The sequence below is a fragment of the Balaenoptera acutorostrata genome, chromosome 11 (assembly GCF_949987535.1).
Source record: "Balaenoptera acutorostrata chromosome 11, mBalAcu1.1, whole genome shotgun sequence".
NCBI lineage: Eukaryota > Metazoa > Chordata > Mammalia > Artiodactyla > Balaenopteridae > Balaenoptera > Balaenoptera acutorostrata.
Window position 1 is genome coordinate 36,978,694 of NC_080074.1, and position 21,502 is coordinate 37,000,195.

At 38.0% G+C, this 21,502-nt stretch overlaps 1 protein-coding gene across 4 annotated transcripts in view; it reads right to left on the minus strand.

Annotated features, from left to right (window-relative positions):
- Positions 1 to 21,502, minus strand: part of TMTC2 (transmembrane O-mannosyltransferase targeting cadherins 2) — a 900,074-nt gene that overhangs the window by 468,328 nt on the left and 410,244 nt on the right. Inside the window, exon 12 of one of the 4 annotated variants that reach the window (XM_007194947.2) lies at positions 12,024 to 14,705. The exons of the other annotated variants lie outside the window; for them this stretch is intronic. Coding sequence (XP_007195009.2) covers positions 14,526 to 14,705 — 180 coding nt within the window. The 3' untranslated portion in view covers positions 12,024 to 14,525. Of the gene's footprint in view, positions 1 to 12,023; positions 14,706 to 21,502 lie in introns of those variants that run through there. 4 annotated transcript variants of the gene reach the window in all.

Sequence of the window (21,502 nt, forward strand, 5' to 3'; positions counted from 1 at the left end):
ATCATTATGATTCGAATTTACAAATAAGGAAACCGAGGCACAGAGAGATTAATTAACATACTCAAATATTGGGTTGGCCAAAATGTTCGTTCGGGTATCTCTGTAACATCTTACAGAAAAACCTGAACGAACATTTTGGCCAGCCAAATTCATGCTGCAGCCAGGACTTGAAACCCAGCAGGCTGGACCTAGATCTCTATCATGCAAACTGTAGCTTATATTATTTTGTTTTGGAATTCCATAACGGAGGGCAGTAGTCTTCACACTATATTCTCCACACCTAATATATCAGAAAAGTAGCTTGAAAGTATAGTAGTAAGTAAGTAAGTAGTATCCTGGAACTAGACCTACTGGACATGAATCCCAGTCCTAACTCAATCACTTTTAACTGTGTGACTGGAGGCAAGTTACTTAACCTTTCTGTGCCTCAGGTTTTTCACCAGGATTTTTGTTACAATTAAATAAACCAACACTTATAAAGTGCTTAGAACAGTATCTGGCGTTTAGTAAGTACTCTGTAAATGTTAAGCTTTTCTAATGATGCTGGTTTTATTCATCAATTTATCCATTCCCATCACCCAGAAAAAGGCATATAATAGAGACTCAATAAATATCTGATAAATTGAAGAATATATTTGTTTTATTCCACATTGCATTCTTTTATCTGGCAACAGTACTGCCCACTTTCCTTCCATTCACCCCTTCATATAATGTATGAGGCACTGTGCTAGAGGCTAGGGTGACAGAGCGAATAAGACACGATGTTGCCCTTGAGGCACCTGGAGCTGAGTACATAAACTGACATAATACACAGAATATGGTGTCATGAGTGGAATAACATTCTAACCTGAACCTTATGGGAGGACAGAGGGTGGAACATCTATCTAACTGGGAGGGAGGGGGGGGCCACCACCAGCAGCAATGTAAACGACCTTCTGCTGTGAGCTACTTGTACTAAGGGAAGTAGACTGTTCTCATAACCATTTCCCCAAATATCAAGATAATGCTGCTGAGGACACTGGTTTGTTAGGATGAGCGAATTCAGGAAAGATTAGATGGCTACCTACTTCCTGCCTATTGAACGGATGCCAGGAAGGGTCTCCTGGCCCCCACAACTCTTCTTATACAACTGAGACTAAATAGGTTCTAGGCCTAAAGGAAAGAAAGAGGCCACGTCAGTCAGAACGGCATTTGCCTGCTAGTGACTAAATGCCCAGTGAAGACCGCCTTACAGACGGGTGATTTTTCTCATGTAACAGGAAGTCTGGCAATAAGCAGGTATTGGCCTTGATTCAGCTGCTTCACAATTTTATCAGGAACTCAGGTCTTTTCCTTTCCTCTAAGGTGCTAGCTTTGGCTTTTATATTCATCACCCCATGGTTGCAAGACGGCTGCTCTCACCTTCAGATTTCACTTTCCTATTCAAGACCTGAAGGGGCAGTTAATATGCCAGCCTTTTATGAAGAAAGCAAAGCCTTTCCAGAATTCTGCCTAGCAGACCTCTGCTTGCATTTCATTGTCACATGGGCACTGCCAGCTGGACTGGAGCCTGGAAAAGCCAGAGACAGTACTATCACAATTCGCTTAGACGAGGGGTTGGTAAACTTTTTCTGTAACAGGCCAGATAGTAAATATTTTAGGCTTTGTAGCCCATACAGTCTCTGCTGTAATCACTCAATCCTGCCATTCTAGCCACCATAGACAATCTATAAATGACTGAGTGCTGCTGTATTCCAGTAGCACTTTATTTATGGACACGGAAATTTGACATAACTCTCACATATGATGAAATATTATTCTTTTGATTTTTGTAAACCATTCAAAAATGTACAAAACAATCTGAGCTCACAGGCTATATAAAAACAGATGGCGGGCCTGATTTGGCCCAGGAGACCATAGTTTGCTGACCTCTGGCTTGGACCAATGATAACCCATCAACCGGATCTGGGCAAAAATCTATGACAAAGTTGGTGTTCTCATAGTTGAACTATTAGAGAAATGACTACTGGATAGGGAACTAACAATGCAGCAATAAAGGGTAGCTTTAATTTTCTATATGAAATAGGATGTATATAAAGTATTTACTGTATGATGAGGACATATTTTAGTTCCTTTCACTTTCCTCCATTTTCATTTAAAATTCTTTCTTATTCATAAAGGCCTTTTCTCTGCTCCATGAAAACAGCTGTTATCCAGACTCTGATTTTTAAAGAATTAATATCAGGAAAATTTTTTTTGGGGGGGGGGGTGTATCTATCTTTCAGTCAACAAGGGATCGATTACTTCCTGTTGCTGCACTTTAATGGAAAGCTAAAGAGCCCTAAAATTTATGAACTAGAAACTCTATTTAAGTTTCATAAATGTTTCACAGTTTTCTTCCTGGCTTCCAGTGGTGAGGGAAATACAAATGGAAACCTAGCATAGAGAAAGATATCCTGCGTTCTGCTTTTGCCCAATCTCATTATACATTCTCCACTTATAAGAGAGAAGAAAAAAAAAAGATTTGTAACAAGCAAAAAATAGGCTCCCTCTTTATATATTTAATTACAAAGGCAATTTCCTTTATAGCCTACTTACAGGAATACCTCTTCACATGTTGCCAAAAGTATCACAACTTGTTTATTCAAAGGTTATGTGTGAATGAGAGCTTTTTGATATTAATCAAGTAATTTGCTAGCATTGCTGGGAAAAGGAAAAAGCTTTATCCTGAAAAATGAAACAGCCCATTAATCATGTTCACTCTATTGAAGACAATTATGGAGAGACAGAGGGCAAACAGACCCTTCAGATAAGAAATTCCTAAACTGATGAAACTTTTAATAGGGTTTGGCAGAGACTTCTGCATAGAAAGTGATGAAGTAAACTAACTTTAATCAACTTACAAATTCGATATATCAGGTATTTATGGATTCAAAAGTTACCGCTTGATATTAACCGAAAAAACCCCAATGAATATGCCAAATTCAAGAGCAAAATTCTTGCCTATGGACTTTTTTGTTGGTGTTCATTTATTATCTCCAGTTAAAGTTAAAAGGTGAAACAGAATATGACTGTCCTTAAACATCTGTCTCATTTTTTTGGTTCCCTCAGCATCACACTCTTTGTAGGTTTGAGACTGGGTCTCCATCCATCAAAATTAAATTCTGCAGTAGGAAGCATTTAAAACTATTTGAATAACTGTAGCTGAATAGATAAGGTTGCAAGATAAGGGATATGAAAAATAACTCTGTTCTGAGGCAATATGGTACATTAGGAGGGGTCCTTTTCTGGCATGATGAATTTCAACAATCCATTAGTCAAACACCAACAAAGAGTTAAGTTTTATAAGCCAGGCATTATCTGAATTAGTTAATAACATTAAAGCGAATTGAGAGAAAAGAGGAAAAAGTTTCCATAATATTGTCAATTATTTCCTCAATTCGTTTGCAAACTTCATTGTTACTAAAATTAAAATTTTTTTTAAATGCTATGATGTTAGCCATCAGGGAAATGCAAATAAATACCACAATGAGATATCACTTCCCACCCAGTAGGATGTTATAATGAAAAAACAAGAACATATCAAGCATTGATGAGGACATGGAGACGTTAGACTCTCATATATTGCTGATGGGAGTGTAAAGTGGGGCAGCCACTGTGGAAGACAGTTTGGCAGTTGCTCAAAAAACTAAATGTAGAATGGTCCTGTGACCCTACAGTTTTACTCCTATGTATCTATCCACAAGAATTGAAAACACGTGTTCACATGAAAGCTTGTACATAAATGTTCATAGCAGCACTAATCATAATATCCAAAAAGTGGAAACAACTCAGTTTTTTAAAAATGGTGTGATAGAACCTAGTCCTAAAGAAATTTTCAAATATTTAAAAAATTCTAGGTAAACCATCATCTTTGAACATTTTGAGTACACTTTAAAAAAAATTTTATTTATTTACTTATTTGTTATACAGCAGGTTCTTATTAGTTATCTATTTTATACATATTAGTGTATATATGTCAGTCCCAATCTCCCAATTCATCACACCACCACCACCACCCCCTTCTCCCATTTCGAGTACACTTTTATAAGATCATGTAGTGGAGAAAAAAATATATTAACAGCAGATGTCAGAGTCACCTGGTAAGGGAGGAACTGACTTTGATTAGAGCAGGAGTTTTGAACTCAAATGCCTCTAGAGGCTGAGCAGAAACGGGGGTGGGGTGGGGTGGGGTGGGGACCGTGACTCACCTGCGAGTAAAGTCCTATCTGAATGGAACAGGCCACAGAGATGTGGTCCCAGTTACCAGATATTTTGTATTTCAAGGAAAACCAGAAACCCAAGTTTGTTTTTATTTTTGTTTTTTTTAAAACTCTAGATTCCTAAATATTTGTTCACACTTTAAAAAACATGTGTGGAGGCTAAATTCAGCCTATAGGCTGCCAGTTTTCAAACTCTGTTTTACGAAAAACTCCTAGATAATCAGCTTTCCTTATAGGAGGACAGGTCTGGAGGCCTTTGCATAAGCAGGTAACGGGAGTTTTGAGATTAGGATGAGCACAGGAGAGAGGACCCCCTGAGAGGGGAGTGGAACCCGCGGAGAGACGTAACCAGTGAGAAATCCCACTTGCCGGGAGAGGCTAGAGAAATACAGAAAACAAGGATGTTCGTTCATATTCAATTTTAAGTTATTTGATTAAAACCTCTGTGCCACCAAAACCTTTAAAGCTGGCCACATACACAAATGCAAATGGTTTTAGGGGAAATCAGAAAAGAGTCTGCTCTGAATGGCAGAGCAGTAAGAAGAAAAAGCCAAGAGAGAAGAGTGGAAGCCGAGGCTCAGAGCCTCAGGATGTGAGAGGCAGGTATTCACAAGAACTAGGGAACTGCACCAAACATCCCATAGAAGATGGGGAGGCCAAACATCGGCTGAGCTCAGCTGACACCTGAATTGCAGGAGAAAGCTGCAATTGGTACACTTTGATTAGAAGCAATTCATGCCAACCCCCCACTACTGACAAGTAAAGAAAGAGAACAAAGTGACTGGAAAAAAGCTAAATTATTTTTGTGACCCATGTATTCTCATCGTACAATTGAATGATCCTCTCCTCCTCTTTCTACCCTCTCACCGTGTAGGGATGCAGGTGGAATTGGTCTCTAGTTTTCAGTGAAAGTCTTTCCGACGGAAACACTCCTCAATCACATCTGATCCTCAGAGACTAAGGGAATAATGGTGTATTGATTGCGTCCATACCCATCAACGCCTGCCCAGGATTTAGACTAAAGTCATAAAATTAGGAGAAAGACCTGCTTTTGTACTGAACGTGATCTTGAATGAGTCGTATGGCCATTCTAAGCTTCTGAATCCTCATCTGGAGTTTGGATTTGAGGGTAATTATGATTCTCTCGTCTACTTTGTTAAATTGTTTTCAAGAGCTAAGTATAAAAATGATATGAAGCCTTTTGAAAACTGCAAAACGCTCTGCATGCAAAAAAGATAATTACAACAGGAACACAAACTTGAGAGTGAAAAAATGAAATAATTAACTCTCTTCATTCAGATTTATATCTATGGGAAGGACCCCACTGCCCTGCAATTCCAAGGAGCAAGTTGAATGCCATGTATGGCATATAACATCACCCAGGGAGCTAAAGCCAATGGAGAAAGGTGATATAATTGGGGTGCTCCAGTGGTCACCTCATTTTCAGCAGTGCTTAGAATTACTGAGTGTGTTGCTTCCTGTATTAGAGAATTCGTATTGCTTAATCATTTGGTTAATGTCTCCAAGATGAAATACGTTTAAAACTAAGATATTTAAAGGTCATTTTGGCAATTTCTCTTATCCTGAAAATGGAGAGCAACAAATCTACATTTGCCATGTCTTCTCATGATCTGGGTGGTATTTCTTTTCCAGAATGAGGACAGGAAAGTGCCCTAGATAAAGGAGTGATTCAGCTTGGTTGTTGACAGGCACAGAGGAGAGTGTGAAGAGATATGCCAAGGTGTTTACAACAGTAGCTTAAGAAGTGCCTGCCCTCATCTCCTTTGGACGCTTGCTTGTCTGGATTTAAATCGCTCACTGAAGGACAAAAGCTTTGATCTCACTGTATTTCCTCTGCTAATCAAAACATTTCAAAGTATGTCTCAATCCTCATGACTTCCTCTCCTGGAGGATCAAATGAACAGACACTTATGTTTGAACTCAAGTTTAGTTGTAGACTTTCCAGCCACATAGTGAGTGAGTTAGAGTGAGACTCTGTGTGTGTGTGTGTACATGGACGTGTGTGCAAGCACGTGTGTGTGTATAACAGAGAGAAGGTGGACAAGTTTGGTGAAAGGGAATCACACAGATTAGTCAATGATCATAAAAACTTGTAGCAAATGTATTTACTGTTGTTACACTGCAACAGGGAAATGGCATGTTATTCATATTTTACAATTATTCTCTGGCCTATAAAAAGCTTTCATCTAGCTAGTGCACTCCAAATAGAAGAGCCTCAAGTAAAATAAAGGATAACATGCTAGCCAGGGGCTTCCCTGGTGGTGCAGTGGTTAAGAATCCTCCTGCCAATGCAGGGGACACGGGTTCGAGCCCTGGTCTGGGAAGATCCCACATGCCGTGGAGCAACTAAGCCCGTGCGCCACAACTACTGAGCCTGCGAGCCACAATTACGGAGCCTGAGTGCCACAACTACTGAAGCCCGCACGCCTAGAGCCCGTGCTCTGCAACAAGCCACCCAATGAGAAGCCCATGCACCACAACGAAGAGTAGCCCCTGCTCGCCACAACTAGAGAAAAGCCCGCGTGCAGCAAGAAAGACCCAACACAGCCAAAAATAAAAATAAATAAATAAATTAAAAAAAAAAACCCTAGTCAATTTCATCATGAAGGATCACATCCAGTTTGGTTATGTCTACTGAAATCTTGCACATTGTGCCTGTTGAAATCGCTAATGAACTTTGGATCACTGATCCATCATGGCCAGGTCAGAAGAAATAACCAAGCAGTGTCATCAGATGACAGGAATGGATCTTTAGAAATGGTTTCATCGACCCTAATGCTTCTCTGTACCACTTTTACTTAGACCAGCTGTGTTTTGTTAGGCATGGTTCATAAATTTATCCTAAAATGAAGAGTTCATGTCTTAAATCAGGGACCCACACTGAGTTTAGTGATTAGGAGTTTCAGTTAGTAATATCTTCCACGTATGCAATCCATAAAGAATCCATGAGCAAATCTTTGCTGGTGAGCTTTGTGTCTACCCTCTCCTCCAAAGAAGAGATGTTTCACAAACTCTAGATGGCTGGCATTGAGCCATGTAGGATGTAACCTGTAGCTAGGACTTGACACTTTACCTGCTATGTTTGATCCCTGTGAATGTGTAAGCTAAGCTATGTCATTTGACTGCTATAAACTACAGTTTCTTCATTTCAAAGTGCAGAGGTCAAACCTAATATTCTCTCCTGCTAGTGAGCAGGAGAGAATATTAGAATTTTTTAAAAAATTTATTTGTTTTATTTGTTTATTTATTTTTGCCTGCGTTGGGTCTTTGTTGCTGCGTGCGGGCTTTCTCTAGTTGTGGCAAGCGGGGGCTACTCTTCATTGCAGTGGGTGGGCTTCTCATTGCGGTGGCTTCTCTTGTTGCGGAGCATGGGCTCTAGGTGCGCGGGCTTCAGTAGCTGTGGCATGAGGGCTCAGTAGTTGTGGCTCACGAGCTCTAGAGCACAGGTTCGGTAGTTGTGGCGCGTGGGCTTAGTTGCTCTGTGGCATGTGGGTTCAGGTTGCTGTTATGATTTCCATGAATATCACTTTGTGGCCACTTGAGAAATAGTAGCAAACTAACTTATGTTTAGCATCATTCACAGAGCAAAATTTTGGAATGAATACAAGTCCAAGCAAAAATTAGTTCTATAAACAGAAGTGACAAAAAATTAACTGATAAAGTTCCTTGACTCACATTATAGAGAGATATGCTTTGCCAGTATAATCACATTTTATTAATATCATCAGTAGGGAATTGGGAGAATAGACCCAATGGGATATAATAAAACAATATTGATGTACCCTTCTATATCATTTAATGCAAAATTATTCAATTGAAATCTAATAGAATACTACGTAGTAACAGCTAAATACTTGGTGGTATAGGACAGATTTCTAAAAAGATACTTTAAAATATCATAATTCCAGTGAAATTTCCCAAACAGCCATCATCACAAAGTATAGGCAAAGGAACATTTACAGAATAATAGTCTATTGCAAAGGAAACATAAAATATCCAGACATTAAGCATAACAACATTTTAAAAATAACACAAAAAGAACTAAAAATGAAAACATACTGAGATTATTAATTGGCTTTATGTAATTTAATAAATTGATGTCGGCAGAATTAAAAAGCTAATTATCGCCAGAGTCAATATGGCCATTACTTGCTAAATGAGATTAGAAAAGGGCCTACATTAAAATCAAAGGTAGGGACTTCCCTGGTGGCACAGTGGTTAAGAATCTGCCTGCCAATGCAGGGGACAGGGGTTCGATCCCTAGTCTGGGAAGATCCCACATGCTGTGGAGCAACTAAGCCCGTGCACCACAACTACTGAGCCTGCGCTCTAGAGCCCGTGCGCCGCAACTACTGAAGCCCATGTGCGTAGAGCCTGTGCTCTGCAACAAGAGAAACCACCGCAATGAGAAGCACGTGCACCACAACAAAGAGTAGCCCCCGCTCTCCACAACTAGAGAAAGCCTGCACGCTGCAACAAAGACCCAACGCAGCCAAAAATAAATAAATAAAATAAATAAATTAATTAAAAAAAAATCAAAGGTAATCACTTGTTTCTATTCCTCACACACAAACTCACCCCTCTCCTCCCTCACCAATTCTGATTCTCTGGTAACAAATGATCTTTTACACAATACTAGAGGAGTGTCCAGCTGAAAAAACAAAAGGCATTTTAATTCTTTTATGACATTTTTAGTATTTTTGGAAAGAAATTACTTTGCTTGATTTCTCTCTCAATATGTTTTTTAAACTTTCATTATAGTCTCTAGCTGCTCAATGATGTTGCCAAGAGAAAGTTCTCAGAGGAGTTATTTTGAGTCTTCTGGGATGGAAAAGAAAGATACATGATAGAAAATTATTAGAAAAAGTGCTTCTAGGAGTCTTGAGCTATTACTGAAATATAGAACTCTATTCTCTCCATCTGACTTGAGAATGGCTGATAGCTTTGTCTTGAATGAGGGATATTCCTGTCAAATCCAAAGGAGGTAGGAGAGAGAGGTAGGTACATGTGGCTAATGTATAATCAATAATAATCATTAATTTGTAGTAGTTATAATAAGGGTTGCTGATATCAACAGATTTTCTGTGTTCAGAAAAGATGACATAGTTTCATTTTATTGGTGAACTATAGAAAAGTGTTAATATCCCAAGCAGGGCCAAATTCCCTACTTCAAACACCGTTCTGGTAAAAATGGCCATATTTAGAAGACCCCGATTCTCTAGTTCTGATCCTGGAGGAAAGCACAACTCTATTCTGCTGAGAGACATGGGTACAGCACATTCAGGAGTCAGTTATAAGGAAAGCTTGAGTTGTTGTTGAGTAGAACATAAAATACAATAGACAAGGTAAAAACTGACAGAGAATTCGATTATCTTGTTAAAATTTTTATATAATAACAAAATTATATATTGCCTAATTCCTTGATTATAGGATAAAATTTAGCTATAAGGATTTTATTTTATGCCAAACACCCTGTGGATGTGTGAGGTTATGTTCCAGCTTTACAGTTAAGGAAACCAGGGCTCAGAGGTATGAAATAACCTGTCCATGTCCCAAAGCTAGCAAGCAGCAAGCCTGTCCCCATGCTGCCCTATGCTCACATGTCCTGTGTCATGAGAGCACTCAGGCAGTGAACCTGAGTCCAGAGGTGGTTTCCCCGCCCCCTTTGGTATTTCTCTAGCTATTCCATCTTCCACAAATCACATTCTCTGCCTCTCTTACTACAGATTGATCATGAAGATGAAAGGAGGTTGCTATGGTCTGGATATTTACATTCCACCAAAACTCATATGTTGAATACGTAACGCCCATAGGTGATGGTATTAGGAGGTGATTAGGTCATGAGGGCAGAGCCCTCATGAATGGAACTAATGCCCTTATAAGAGAGGCTCCAGAGAACTCTCAGCCCTTCCATCATGTGGGGGGGCACAGGAAATCTGCTACCCAGAAGAGGGCCCTCACCCGACTATGCTGGTACCCTAATCTTAGACTTCCAGCCTTCAGAACTGTAAGAAACAAATTTCTGTTATTTATAAACTACCCAGCTTGTGGTGTTTTGTTATAGCTGTCCAAACAGACTAAGACAGGTAAGGCATGAAAAACATCTGAACAATTTAGACTGTGAGAGCCAAACAAGACTTCAGTGAACATGTAACTAAAGCCATTTACTTTCCACCTGCGGAGTATAAGGCCCCCAAGGTAAGTGATTTTAACCAAGTTCCCAAAACTAGTTAGTGGCAGTTATACAACAGGCTACAGAAATGTTAGATATTAAGTCGTCTTAGTATATGAAATAATTGCATAATTGATTCTATTCTAAAATCAGGGTAGAGTTTTAACTTGGATTGAGGCACTACGCTCTGAAACCAGTGAAGGCAGGGGCCATGTCTTTCTTTTCTCACATTGTTTTTCTAGTCTGGCACACTGTGGAGTAGAAAAACATAAAATAGACCATAAATGAAAATTACATCTACTATTTGCTCATGATCAACATGATATTTTTGAAAATTACTTTCTAAAAAGTTGAGATTTGGGGATGCAATGACTTTTCATTTGATGTTTTCACAAATGAAAGTGATGACAGTTTTCACATAGTATACACTTCCAGTACAAAGAAAGGAAATGCATCTAAGGCTTGGTTATTCTCTTACAAGGGAAAAACTGGGTTTCTGTGGATAATTTAAGAATTGCAATCATTCCAATTCATTTCTATGTACCTTTGGAATATGATTTTTCACTTAATTTAAATATTATTTCCAATACCATAGAATTTGCTTCCTACTATTTAACACTCAACTCAGTTTAATGAAGGGGTATTGCTAGAAAACTTGGCTTAAGCATTGGAACTGCCACAAGCTGAAATGGCAATGCAACCAGGGTGACTCTGTTATACTTAGTTTTGTAGTAGAGAAAGGTGCATACCAGGATTTTAACCTTCTTCCTGTGTGATTTTGGGTGGTCTTCCTGCAGAATGCAATCAGAGAAGACTTTGAATTGGCTTTCATTCCCTCTGCCACTTCACCACATATTGACCTCTTGTTGTTGTTATTCCATAGAGATTTGAGATGTATTTTGCCCCCTGGGGTACTGCAGGAATTTGAAGCTTCTTGTTCACTTGAAATTTCTGTGAAGTTTTTCTCCTAAATTTTCCAAAACATTCCCCCAACTTCTTACAACTGCTCTCTGATGTTATTGTGTTAGTTCATTGTCTACTTCCAAAGAGTGGAGTGAAGAGCTTTTGTTTAGCAAGTAAATCGTGGATCAAATGAGAAAGTTCCAAATATGTGAGACAACTTGATGAGGTCATTAAGAAAAACCTAAAGGACTCTACAAAGTTAATATCTAAAATGGTGTTTGGGAAAAGTTTCTGGAGATTTCCAGCTTTCTCATCGGTCTGTTAAAATCCAAGACAGTATAAGTGTTGTTGCTGTAGACGATTTTAAAAAGGCTTATAGGGCTTCCCTGGTGGCGCAATGGTTGAGAATCTGCCTGCCAATGCAGGGAACACGGGTTCGAGCCCTGGTCTGGGAAGATCCCACATGCCGCGGAGCAACTGGGCCCATGAGCCACAATTACTGAGCCTGCGCGTCTGGAGCCTGTGCTCCGCAGCAAGAGAGGCCGCGATAGTGAGAGGACCGCGCACCGCGATGAAGAGTGGCCCCCGCTTGCCGCAACTAGAAAGTCCTCGCACAGAAACGAAGACCTAACACAGCCATAAATAAATAAATTAAAAAAAAAAAAAGGCTTATAAACGTATTTGTTATCAATGCTTTATTGTTGAAAACAAAATCGAAATTCTCTGGCACATAAAACAATTATTTCTACAAAAGGAAAGCCTACAAATCTTGATAATTTATACAAATAACAGTTTCTCAAAAAATAAAATTTTAATTTAGTAAACTTGTGCTCTATATTTTTAGCACTGTCTGCAATAATCCACCATAAATCCCTGAGCGGAGACATTTTTTGACCATGTTCTATAGACCCCCTTAACCCTCCCCCCAAGGTGGTCAGTTACTAAGCCCAGCCCTGTAGTGAAAGGTGTCAGGGACATTTAGTTGTTAACGATCCATGCATTTTATGACACAGGCCCAATTATTAATGCTACTTGGGAATTGGGTCAACATGAAGTGCCTCTGCCGTGCCATCAGCGAACCTACCAAGAACCGAGTGTGTGAAAAGAAGAACAATAACAATAAAAAGACACAAAATGTTAAGACGAGGAAGTCATCATAGGTCAATAACTATTTAAATAAATAAAAATGTTAGACACTGAATTCACCTCTATATCCTTATATTAAATTCCTTTTTTCCTTTATTAATTTTTTTTTTTTTTGCAGTTGCCAATGCACTAGAAGATGAAAAATATACTTCAACCCACGCTTTTGGTTTGACCACGTGTTTGTTGTTGTTAAACATTAAATATCATTCTGAAAACACAGTGATTTAATTATAATTTAACTTGTGGCCCTTCAATGAAATGTTTACCAAATAATATACATATTAGGAGGGCCTTCTTTTAATGCCATCAACAAATCTCTCTCACTATGTTGCCCTTCTCACCAAAACACTAATGCCATAGGAACACTACTTTAATTCTTTATCCCACCTTATTCGGATATGCAGCAAAACATATATAAAATACGAAGAAAACATAATATGATCTATTTGCATGTCCAGCTTCCCTTAAATGGGGACGCTGACCATATATACACGGAATGTGAAAGGACAAGAAAAAAAGCTAATTTTAAGTTGCAAAGAACTGGTTTAATGAATCAAATTTTGTTATTTCGCTATGGTAGAATAATAAATAAATAAATATGTTGGGTATTGTATAGCTACTTTCTCTAGGAAGAAGTTGAGAGTGGATTGTTGTTTTTACAGTTAATTTTTAGTAGCAAAGTTTGACTGCAAGTCAAAAAATGTTCAGTAAATGTTTCTCTCTACTTCCCTTATAGTCTTTTACTTGTGAAATTATCACTGAAGTGGTTACTAATAGGTAATGAAATAAAATGCCAAATTTGCTAGTGAAAAATAGTTTTCAACTGTGAAAAGCACTTGGCAGGAGACCTAGAAACACGTGGGCTAATGCTATAGTCTACTGCAGCTTAAAATAAGTCATTTTTTATGTCTTTTGGGAAGAACAAAGTATGATTAAAAATAATTCCTCAAAAACTTATCAGCACTGCTGTTTAGGTACCTATTCGAAAGTGATTAGCATTTCATACCAACTCTTTCCAAAATATAAAATCGTTGGCAACCATCATTATACACCCTCACGCAGACTTGATTTTTAACCCAGCAACATCTGGAAGGCACAAAGCATCTTCCCTTTTGTCTAATAGCTGCTGGTTAGTTATTGGAACTAGACCATTTGTTAAGCTTCCTTTTGATTTACTGCCTTAGCATGAGCGTTAACCAGGAATAGCCATTTTAAAAGGCAATTTCAAAAGCCTAAGAATTAATACAATGAATCCTCCTAGGCAGTTTTGGGAAAACGTCGGTGACGTCAAAGTAAAAAATGCCTGCCTGGAACGCATAAGGCCTCCCCAGTCCCTCCTACAACACCAGTGAGAAACATGGTTTGCTCTGTTCTGTAAACCCTTTTCAGAACATGAAAAGCAAAGGATGCCCAAATGACGGTGACATCTAAATCATAAAACGTTATGTGCACTAGTCAGGAAACAAATGTAGACTCTGACAGATCGTGACACAGTATTAAAAAAAAAAAAAAGAAAGTTTTCTAAGTTTTAGACATTGATAAGCAGGCTGTCCCAAAGAGGGAAGACAGCAGCGTCAGGACAACCGGCCAGCTCACCAGGATTCACACGACACTTGAATCACTGCGTGTGAACACTTGACCGTAATAGTTTACCTTGGCTGAACAGAAATTCTGACTTCCTCTCACAGTGTTTAAGGAACAGTATCATTTCTAAATTAGCTTTCAAAATTGAACAAAATTTGAAACTCAGACTCCCCTCCCCCCTTTAAGAATGCCAAAAGATCCTGTTTTAAGTGCTCTGGTTTACAGTTCTATGGGTAACAATTACATCCTGCAGGAGGTTTCCAATGTTTCTCTTTTTGGTGTTAACGGCTGTGCCCACAGCAAAGTGGATACTTCCAGAAGTGGCAGTGACCTCAGTGACTTCTGCCCCCCGGTCTTGAAGTCCAAACTAGCTCTTGTCATAGCACTGCTGGGAAGTTCTGTTCGTTAATGAAGCCTGCTTTCAAATATGGAGGAGGATGAGGTATGGCCCTCCTGTGTCAAGTCTTGGAAGTCTTCAAGCCTTGCTTTTCCATGATGTTCCAGAGTTTGCGGAGATTGGACTGCGTGATGATGTCATCCGGCTTGAGCTGCAGCGCCCGCAGGTAGTTGGCCTCGGCCTTCTGGAGTCGTCCATTGAGGTGCAGGATGGCTCCCAAGTTCATCAGAGCAGCCGGATACTGGAACCAGAGAGAGGAAGGAAAACGATTAAGAGGCCATGGCAAGCTTTCCTTCATGGAAGACAAAAATCTTCATCCATTTATGCAAATGATCCCCTTATGTCTGGAGGCATTTTATGGAAGCAATGTAGCAATTTATACAAATAGATAAAACAGGAAGGGAAAAAAAGGTTTTCAAACAGCTGCTGTGTACTTTGTGCTTTAAAGAGGGCAGGCAGTTAGGGAAGTAGCTTTTTCTTTAATGAGAAAGTATAGGTTACCTATGGAGACCTAGTAACCTAGTCACACTGTACTTTCTTGAGAAAAAAGTTAAACGGGATACAATTTTAGATGGAAAGAATTGAACTTTCTTTCAACTCAATGCCAAGAAATAAAAAATTAAGTGGGAAAAGTTGACAAATCTATGTCTATCCATTCTTTGCTTTCTCTCCTTAGCAATATTCTAGGCCATTTCTGCAAACATATATAAATAAGTAAAATATATTGTAAAATTTTACTGATGTTTTCATGGTGAAAACCCTGAAAAAAATTCAAATGCAATCACTAAAAATGCTTTCCAAATTTAACTCATGTAGTTTAACGAGATAAAGTTCTAATTTTTAAGTCAAACAGCTTTTAAACTTCTAATGGTCGATGTTTACAATCAATATAGCAATATAGTATGTAGCACTAGTTTAATACAAGGGTTTCCATCCCCAAATTCTCAAACATTAGTTAACAACAACAAGGCCTTCCCAAAGGAAAAACCACTTTGCTTGTTATCTACGAATAAGGGCTGTTCCGTTCTTGTCTTGTCCCTGGAACTTTCTGGCTAACAAAGGGCAGCTGATACCTTGGCAGTTACATAAATGTATATTTCAAACATCAGATAAAACTAAAATTGTTTATGCTAAGATTATGTTTTCATTTTACAGATGGTGTCAACTATTAATTATCTTGGCAACTATGATACAGCCTAAAATAATTCACAATTATTTTTACCGTTTAGTGTTTTCACAATGCAAGCATTTTTTTCAGCTGAATTCATATGACTCCACTCTTTACTGTAAATACAATTATTTCTGAATCAAAAACAATGTTGGGGGGAGGGTTGAATAGCTCAGAGTAAATCAGCTGGGAAAAGATGATCAGATTTGGATTTGAAGAGATCTGGATTTGAGTTCTTGCTCAACCACCGGCTGTGACCTTGGTGAGGTCCCCTAACATATCTGTGTCCCAATTCTTTCATTTATGAAATACTGAATAAACATCAACTTTTTTGCATGTTGTTAGAAAGATAAAATGAGAAAATAAATGTAGCATAGTATTGATACATGCACATAATAAACACTCTACAAATGTCAAGTTCACTTTTTCTTGTCTCATTTTGCTTGAGGTCTAGCACATGCATGTTTATGATTTTTATGTTGTTATACGTACTTTATAATTTTTATTTCAATGGCTACATAACATGTCTCTTTGGATGTATACCAAAGTTGTCTTAAGTCTTCAACTGCTGGGTATTATTTTCCGACTCTTCTGTATCCTTTTTTCTTTTCCAAAAATAATGTTGCAAATATAAGCTATTCCTGACCTTCGAAAACCTTTTGGTCAGGATGACTCCATACTTATCAAGAAAAATACAGATGGTCAACTTCTAATTTTAAACACCAATCCAAATAAACATAGCTCTAAATTACATGAGCAGTGACTAACTCCACATTGGAAACCTAAAATAACACCACCTACTCTGTCTTCCTAAAAGAACTTTGTTATCATACCACCCATTGTTATACTGAGTTTCTTGATGCTAGGACACATTTCTGAATTATGTCCACTCCCAGAGCTTAGCATGACTGTCAAAAAACAGCTACTAAATTGAAGGCGAAGTGTGTTCACAGCCTGACTTACTGGAGATGCTAAGTAGATAAAATGTTCAGACTTCCTGCTATCCTGAGTGGGAAGAGAGGAAATGGGGAGGGAGAACCACGGCTGGAGACCATTCCCTACTAACCAGAAATAGAAAAGGGCCAGTGATGGGGCTGAGAGAAACCAGATGGCTCTGTGGGGTAGTGGTTATTTCTTGAACCACTTTATTATCAGAGTCTGTACCTAACTATAATTGCAACTCAAGGGGATTATTAAAAACACTCAGAGGTTACAGAATCACACTGCCTAGGTTCCAATGCCATTTCTGCTCCAGTGACATGTGCACTTAGGAAGCACTGAGACCACAGCTTCTTCTGGAAACGGGATGAGAATAGTACTTGCTTCACAGGGTTGTTGATGAGATTACATGAGGATGCAGAATTACTGTCTTTTCCCTCTTCTTTTCTGTCTCCTCATCATCTCAAACACACAAAGTAGGATCTTCTTGTCAATATGCCTGAATGACCACTGAGTCCAGATGCTGAGGATTTGTGAACTGGCTCTGCCTATACTAGGTTTGTAGCCTTTCTTAGGTTAAACCTGGAAAAGACAGCTGTGAAACCAGGTGGTGAAGTACATACCAAGCCACATAAATAGGCTTTACTATTGTTACTAAATTGCAGCCTGGGGTCCATCTGTCCTTAGATTACTTTGAAGTCACTTTTCTGCTATCAAGTGATGAAAAAAAGTTAATATTATTCAAAGAAAACACAATTAGGAAGTTATATCTGTTAACAAAATGAGTTCAGAATGCTAATTATAATGGTGTTTGGAATGATTCTAGTTTTGCATTATCCATGTTAGTGTTACTCATTAAACAAAAATAATCAAAAATTGACATTATGAAGTTAATGTGGGATAACCGATCTCCTGAAAGCTCACATATACTCATTAACTGTGTCTCCTAAAGAGTCAAAATCCAAATAAACTAAAAATGTGCATATTTAAGAACATCATTCAATATTTTTAAGCAGCTATAGATTTCTACATTCAGATGAAACATTTTGGTTTAGATATGTCTATTTTAATAGAGTAAAAAGAAGTTTTTAAAAAAAATTTTAAAAGCCTATGGACATACATTATGTAATGCTTAAAGGATCACTATAGCTTCTTATTTGAATAAATAGAAACTGATGAAATGTACATACTGGTGTGCTCAAATGTGACATAAGAGTATCACTGCCTTAGGTAACTGCTTTGATAGTATCAACCATTATTTTGATAAAAAATTTCATGTGTTTGTTAAACATTTATGAATAAAACTAGACATAGAAGACTTTCTTCTTATATGGTTATTTTCTCTCTTCAAAGACAAGGGCTTCCTTATCTTTTAAGCCTGTCATGTCTCTCCTCCACAGCAATGACTAGGGTAGCTTAGTGGATGCCCACTGGACTGAATGCCTTCAGGTCTTCTAGCCTTGCTACAAAAATTGCAAGGAGTAGCACTGGCATCACCTGGGAGCTTGACAGAAATGCAGAATTTCAGTTGCCACCTACTGACCCAGAATCTGAATTTCAACAAGATCTCCCAATGCTTTGTATGCTTATTAAAATTGGAGAAGCATGGTTCTAGAGGTTATTTCCAGATTCTAGATTACGTCCTTTTAGGGTTTTTGAGATGAAGTTTCCTATAAGAAGATGAAGTTCCTACAGAACAAAAGTGTATCAGATCACACGTCTATCCTTCCATAAAGTAGAATTCTTCTCTTGGCCATGTAATTATTTAAGGTAATAAATGTTCAAATGAAACTTTATTAACAGAAGCCATAAATGACTAAATATTGTTAGACAGAAGGAGAGGGAATGAAAAGCCTTCTCATAACCAAAGAAGAGCATGTAAAGGTTTCTAAACAGATTTAAAGACTACCTCACTATATAACTGAAATGCAAGAAGTCCAGGTGACTGACTGACTGGCTGTCTGATTACATAGTAGTGTCATTGCTCTCTGCCAGCTATGACTCATGGACTGGGGAGCAGAAACCTGACCACATCTGCTGATGTCTTCCCTCACACACATCCTCTTTTATTAAAGACAGCCGATGAAATTTTCAGCATGTTAACAAAGGCAGTCAAGCAGCTTGCAACCCAGTAACATGGGGCTTGTGGCTCCTCACAGCAAATGACACCGCCTCCTACTTCACAGACTAGAAAGGAAAACCAGACCTTTCTCGTTTCCTTGAAGAGGACAGATGCTTTACATCAAAGGGTCTGACTAGCAGCCATAATGAGGCTATGAATGATGTCTTTTCCAAGTCTCTAGGGAATTATGCCTTCATTGTTACTTTACTGTGGTCTTTGGCTTACTTCTCTAAAATTGGAGGAAATAAGCAAAATTAAAATTAATATATATGTAGATGTATGTTGGGGCGGGGTAGAGCAAAGGTAAGATTATGATGGTCTTATTCTAATCTAATGCCCTTGAGGCTCCCAAGGAACCCAGCTGATCACACAGCATTGGAACACAAAATCATCTTCCTAGCCTTTGCCTATTACATAGTCTTGGAAAGATATCTATGGAGGAGGAATAGTGAGATCTTAAGGGGATTTAAGATTGGGAATCCATGTTTCTACTGGGAACAGGACTAAAATATAGAACTTTGAACAGAGGACATGGGTGAGGCCTAGGAAAAGGAAAAGAAGGACTTGGTTGAAATGTTCTGGAGTTGTAAACCCACACAGTAACTGGCCTCTCTGTATCCCATTAGTCCCTGAGACCACTTCCCTTTTCTGAAAATAAATCAACAGGCAAGAGAAGCTATGAAAAAGATGAAGACAGAGATAACAGACCAATAGTTCTAGTTTTATAAATATATCAATTTTCACTCAAAGTGTTGCTGAAATTATCCATATAGTTGTACATTTACTGTTGTAAGAACTAAATAACTTTTAAGAAAGAATGTCTAAAGTTAGCCCTACCCAGCTGTTATTCAGTTAATACACTATACATTTGGGGGATGTTTTCAAGATAACCACCTTTAACTTCCCTTCTGAATTTGCAAACTTAAATGAGTTTGCACAGTGTGAAGTTTTTAATGGATTCTCACTCTTTTTAAAATAGTTACCCAATAACTTAATGAAGGCTGCCTACTGCCATTCAACTGGATTCAGTTGAAATTGCTTACCCAATTTAATTTACTGGAGCAGTAACTGTACCATGATGCTTAAAAATGAATGGTATAAACTTTAAAGAAACATATTCATGAAAAAGAGTATTTATGCATACATTTAAGGGATCTCTTTATATTTACTGTGCCTTGTACATGGCAAATATTTAATAAATAATTACCAAATTAAAGTTTTTAAGATTATCAGGTTTATGGAAAAAAAGTGTGACATGGACTGAGACAAAATTAGATACCCTATTCCCCTTGGTTCCAATATCACTCCTTCTCTTTGGTCCCACTGGCATGCGCAGTGGGCCGATACCAAGCTAGAAACCTCAATACATTACCCTTGATTCCTGGGGAATGAATACATTTCCCCACATGCACACATATACATTCATCCAATTGTTTAGTCTTGGCAACTTCACCCTCAAATCTCCCTTAAATCTGTCTTTCAATTATAATTATGCTCCTTTCTCCCAACTTGGTTTAAGCCGTGATCAACTTCTGAGATTGTTTAAATAAAATTATTTTGACAGAAAAGAATAATAAATGAATGGGTAGCTGAAAAGACTGATGGGTGACAGGTTAAATGAATGAACACACAAGTAAAGCCATATGCAGGGTTTTTTCTTTATTGTAAATATTTTAGTCACACAAGAATTTCAGAGAATACAATAAAAACTGTGTACCTGCCTAACAAATAAAACTTTATAAAGACAATTGAAGCCCCCAAATATCTTTCAGTGAAACAACCCCCCTTCCTTCCAAGAAAGCCACTATCCTGAAGTTGGTATTTATCATTCCCATGTACGTTTCACACTTTTATTTTTTGTGTACCCATAGCAAATGTATGATCTTATACATTTATAAGTTTTAATTTTATACATATGTCATTATCCATCATGGGATGCCATCCTGACAAGCACTTACTTGGAACTTGAAATTTCTGCTCATCTTTTTGTTTTTCAGATTTATCCTTGTCGATATATGTAAGGTTTTGTTGTTTCACATAAATTCTGTTGAATGACTACCCATTTTCTGAAGGATGGGCTTACAGACTATTTAAAAGAGGCTGACACTATAATTCAAAAAGCTACATGCCATCCTATGTTCATAGCAGCACTATTCATAATAGCCAAGACATGGAAACAACCTAAATGTCCATTGACAGATGAATCGATAAAAAAGATGTGGAACATATAAACAATGGAATGCTACTCAGCCATAAAAAAGAATGAGATAATGCCATTTGCAGCAACATGGATGCAACTAGAGATTATTATACTAGGTGAAGTAAGCCAGAAAGAGAAAGACAAATACCATATGACATCACTTATATGTGGAGTCTAAAATATGACACAGATGAACCTACCTACGAAACAGAAACAGACTCACAGACATAAAGAACAGACTTGTGGTTGCTAAGGAGAAGGAGGATGGGGGAGGAATGAATTGGGAGGTTGGGGTTAGCAGATGCAAACTATTAGATACAGAATGGATAAGCAACAAGGTCCTACCATCTAGCACAGGGAACTATATTCAATATCCTGTGATAAACCATAAAGGAAAAAGAATATAAAAAAGAATGTGTGTGTGTGTGGGTATATATATATATGTATAACTGAATCACTTTGCTGTACAGCAGAAATTAACACAACATTGTAAATCAACTACACTTCAATTAAAAAAAAAACTCTCATCTTAAAAAAAAGGAGGTTGCCATCAATATTCTTTTTTTTTTTTTTTTAATTTATTTATTTTTGGCTGTGCTGGGTCTTCGT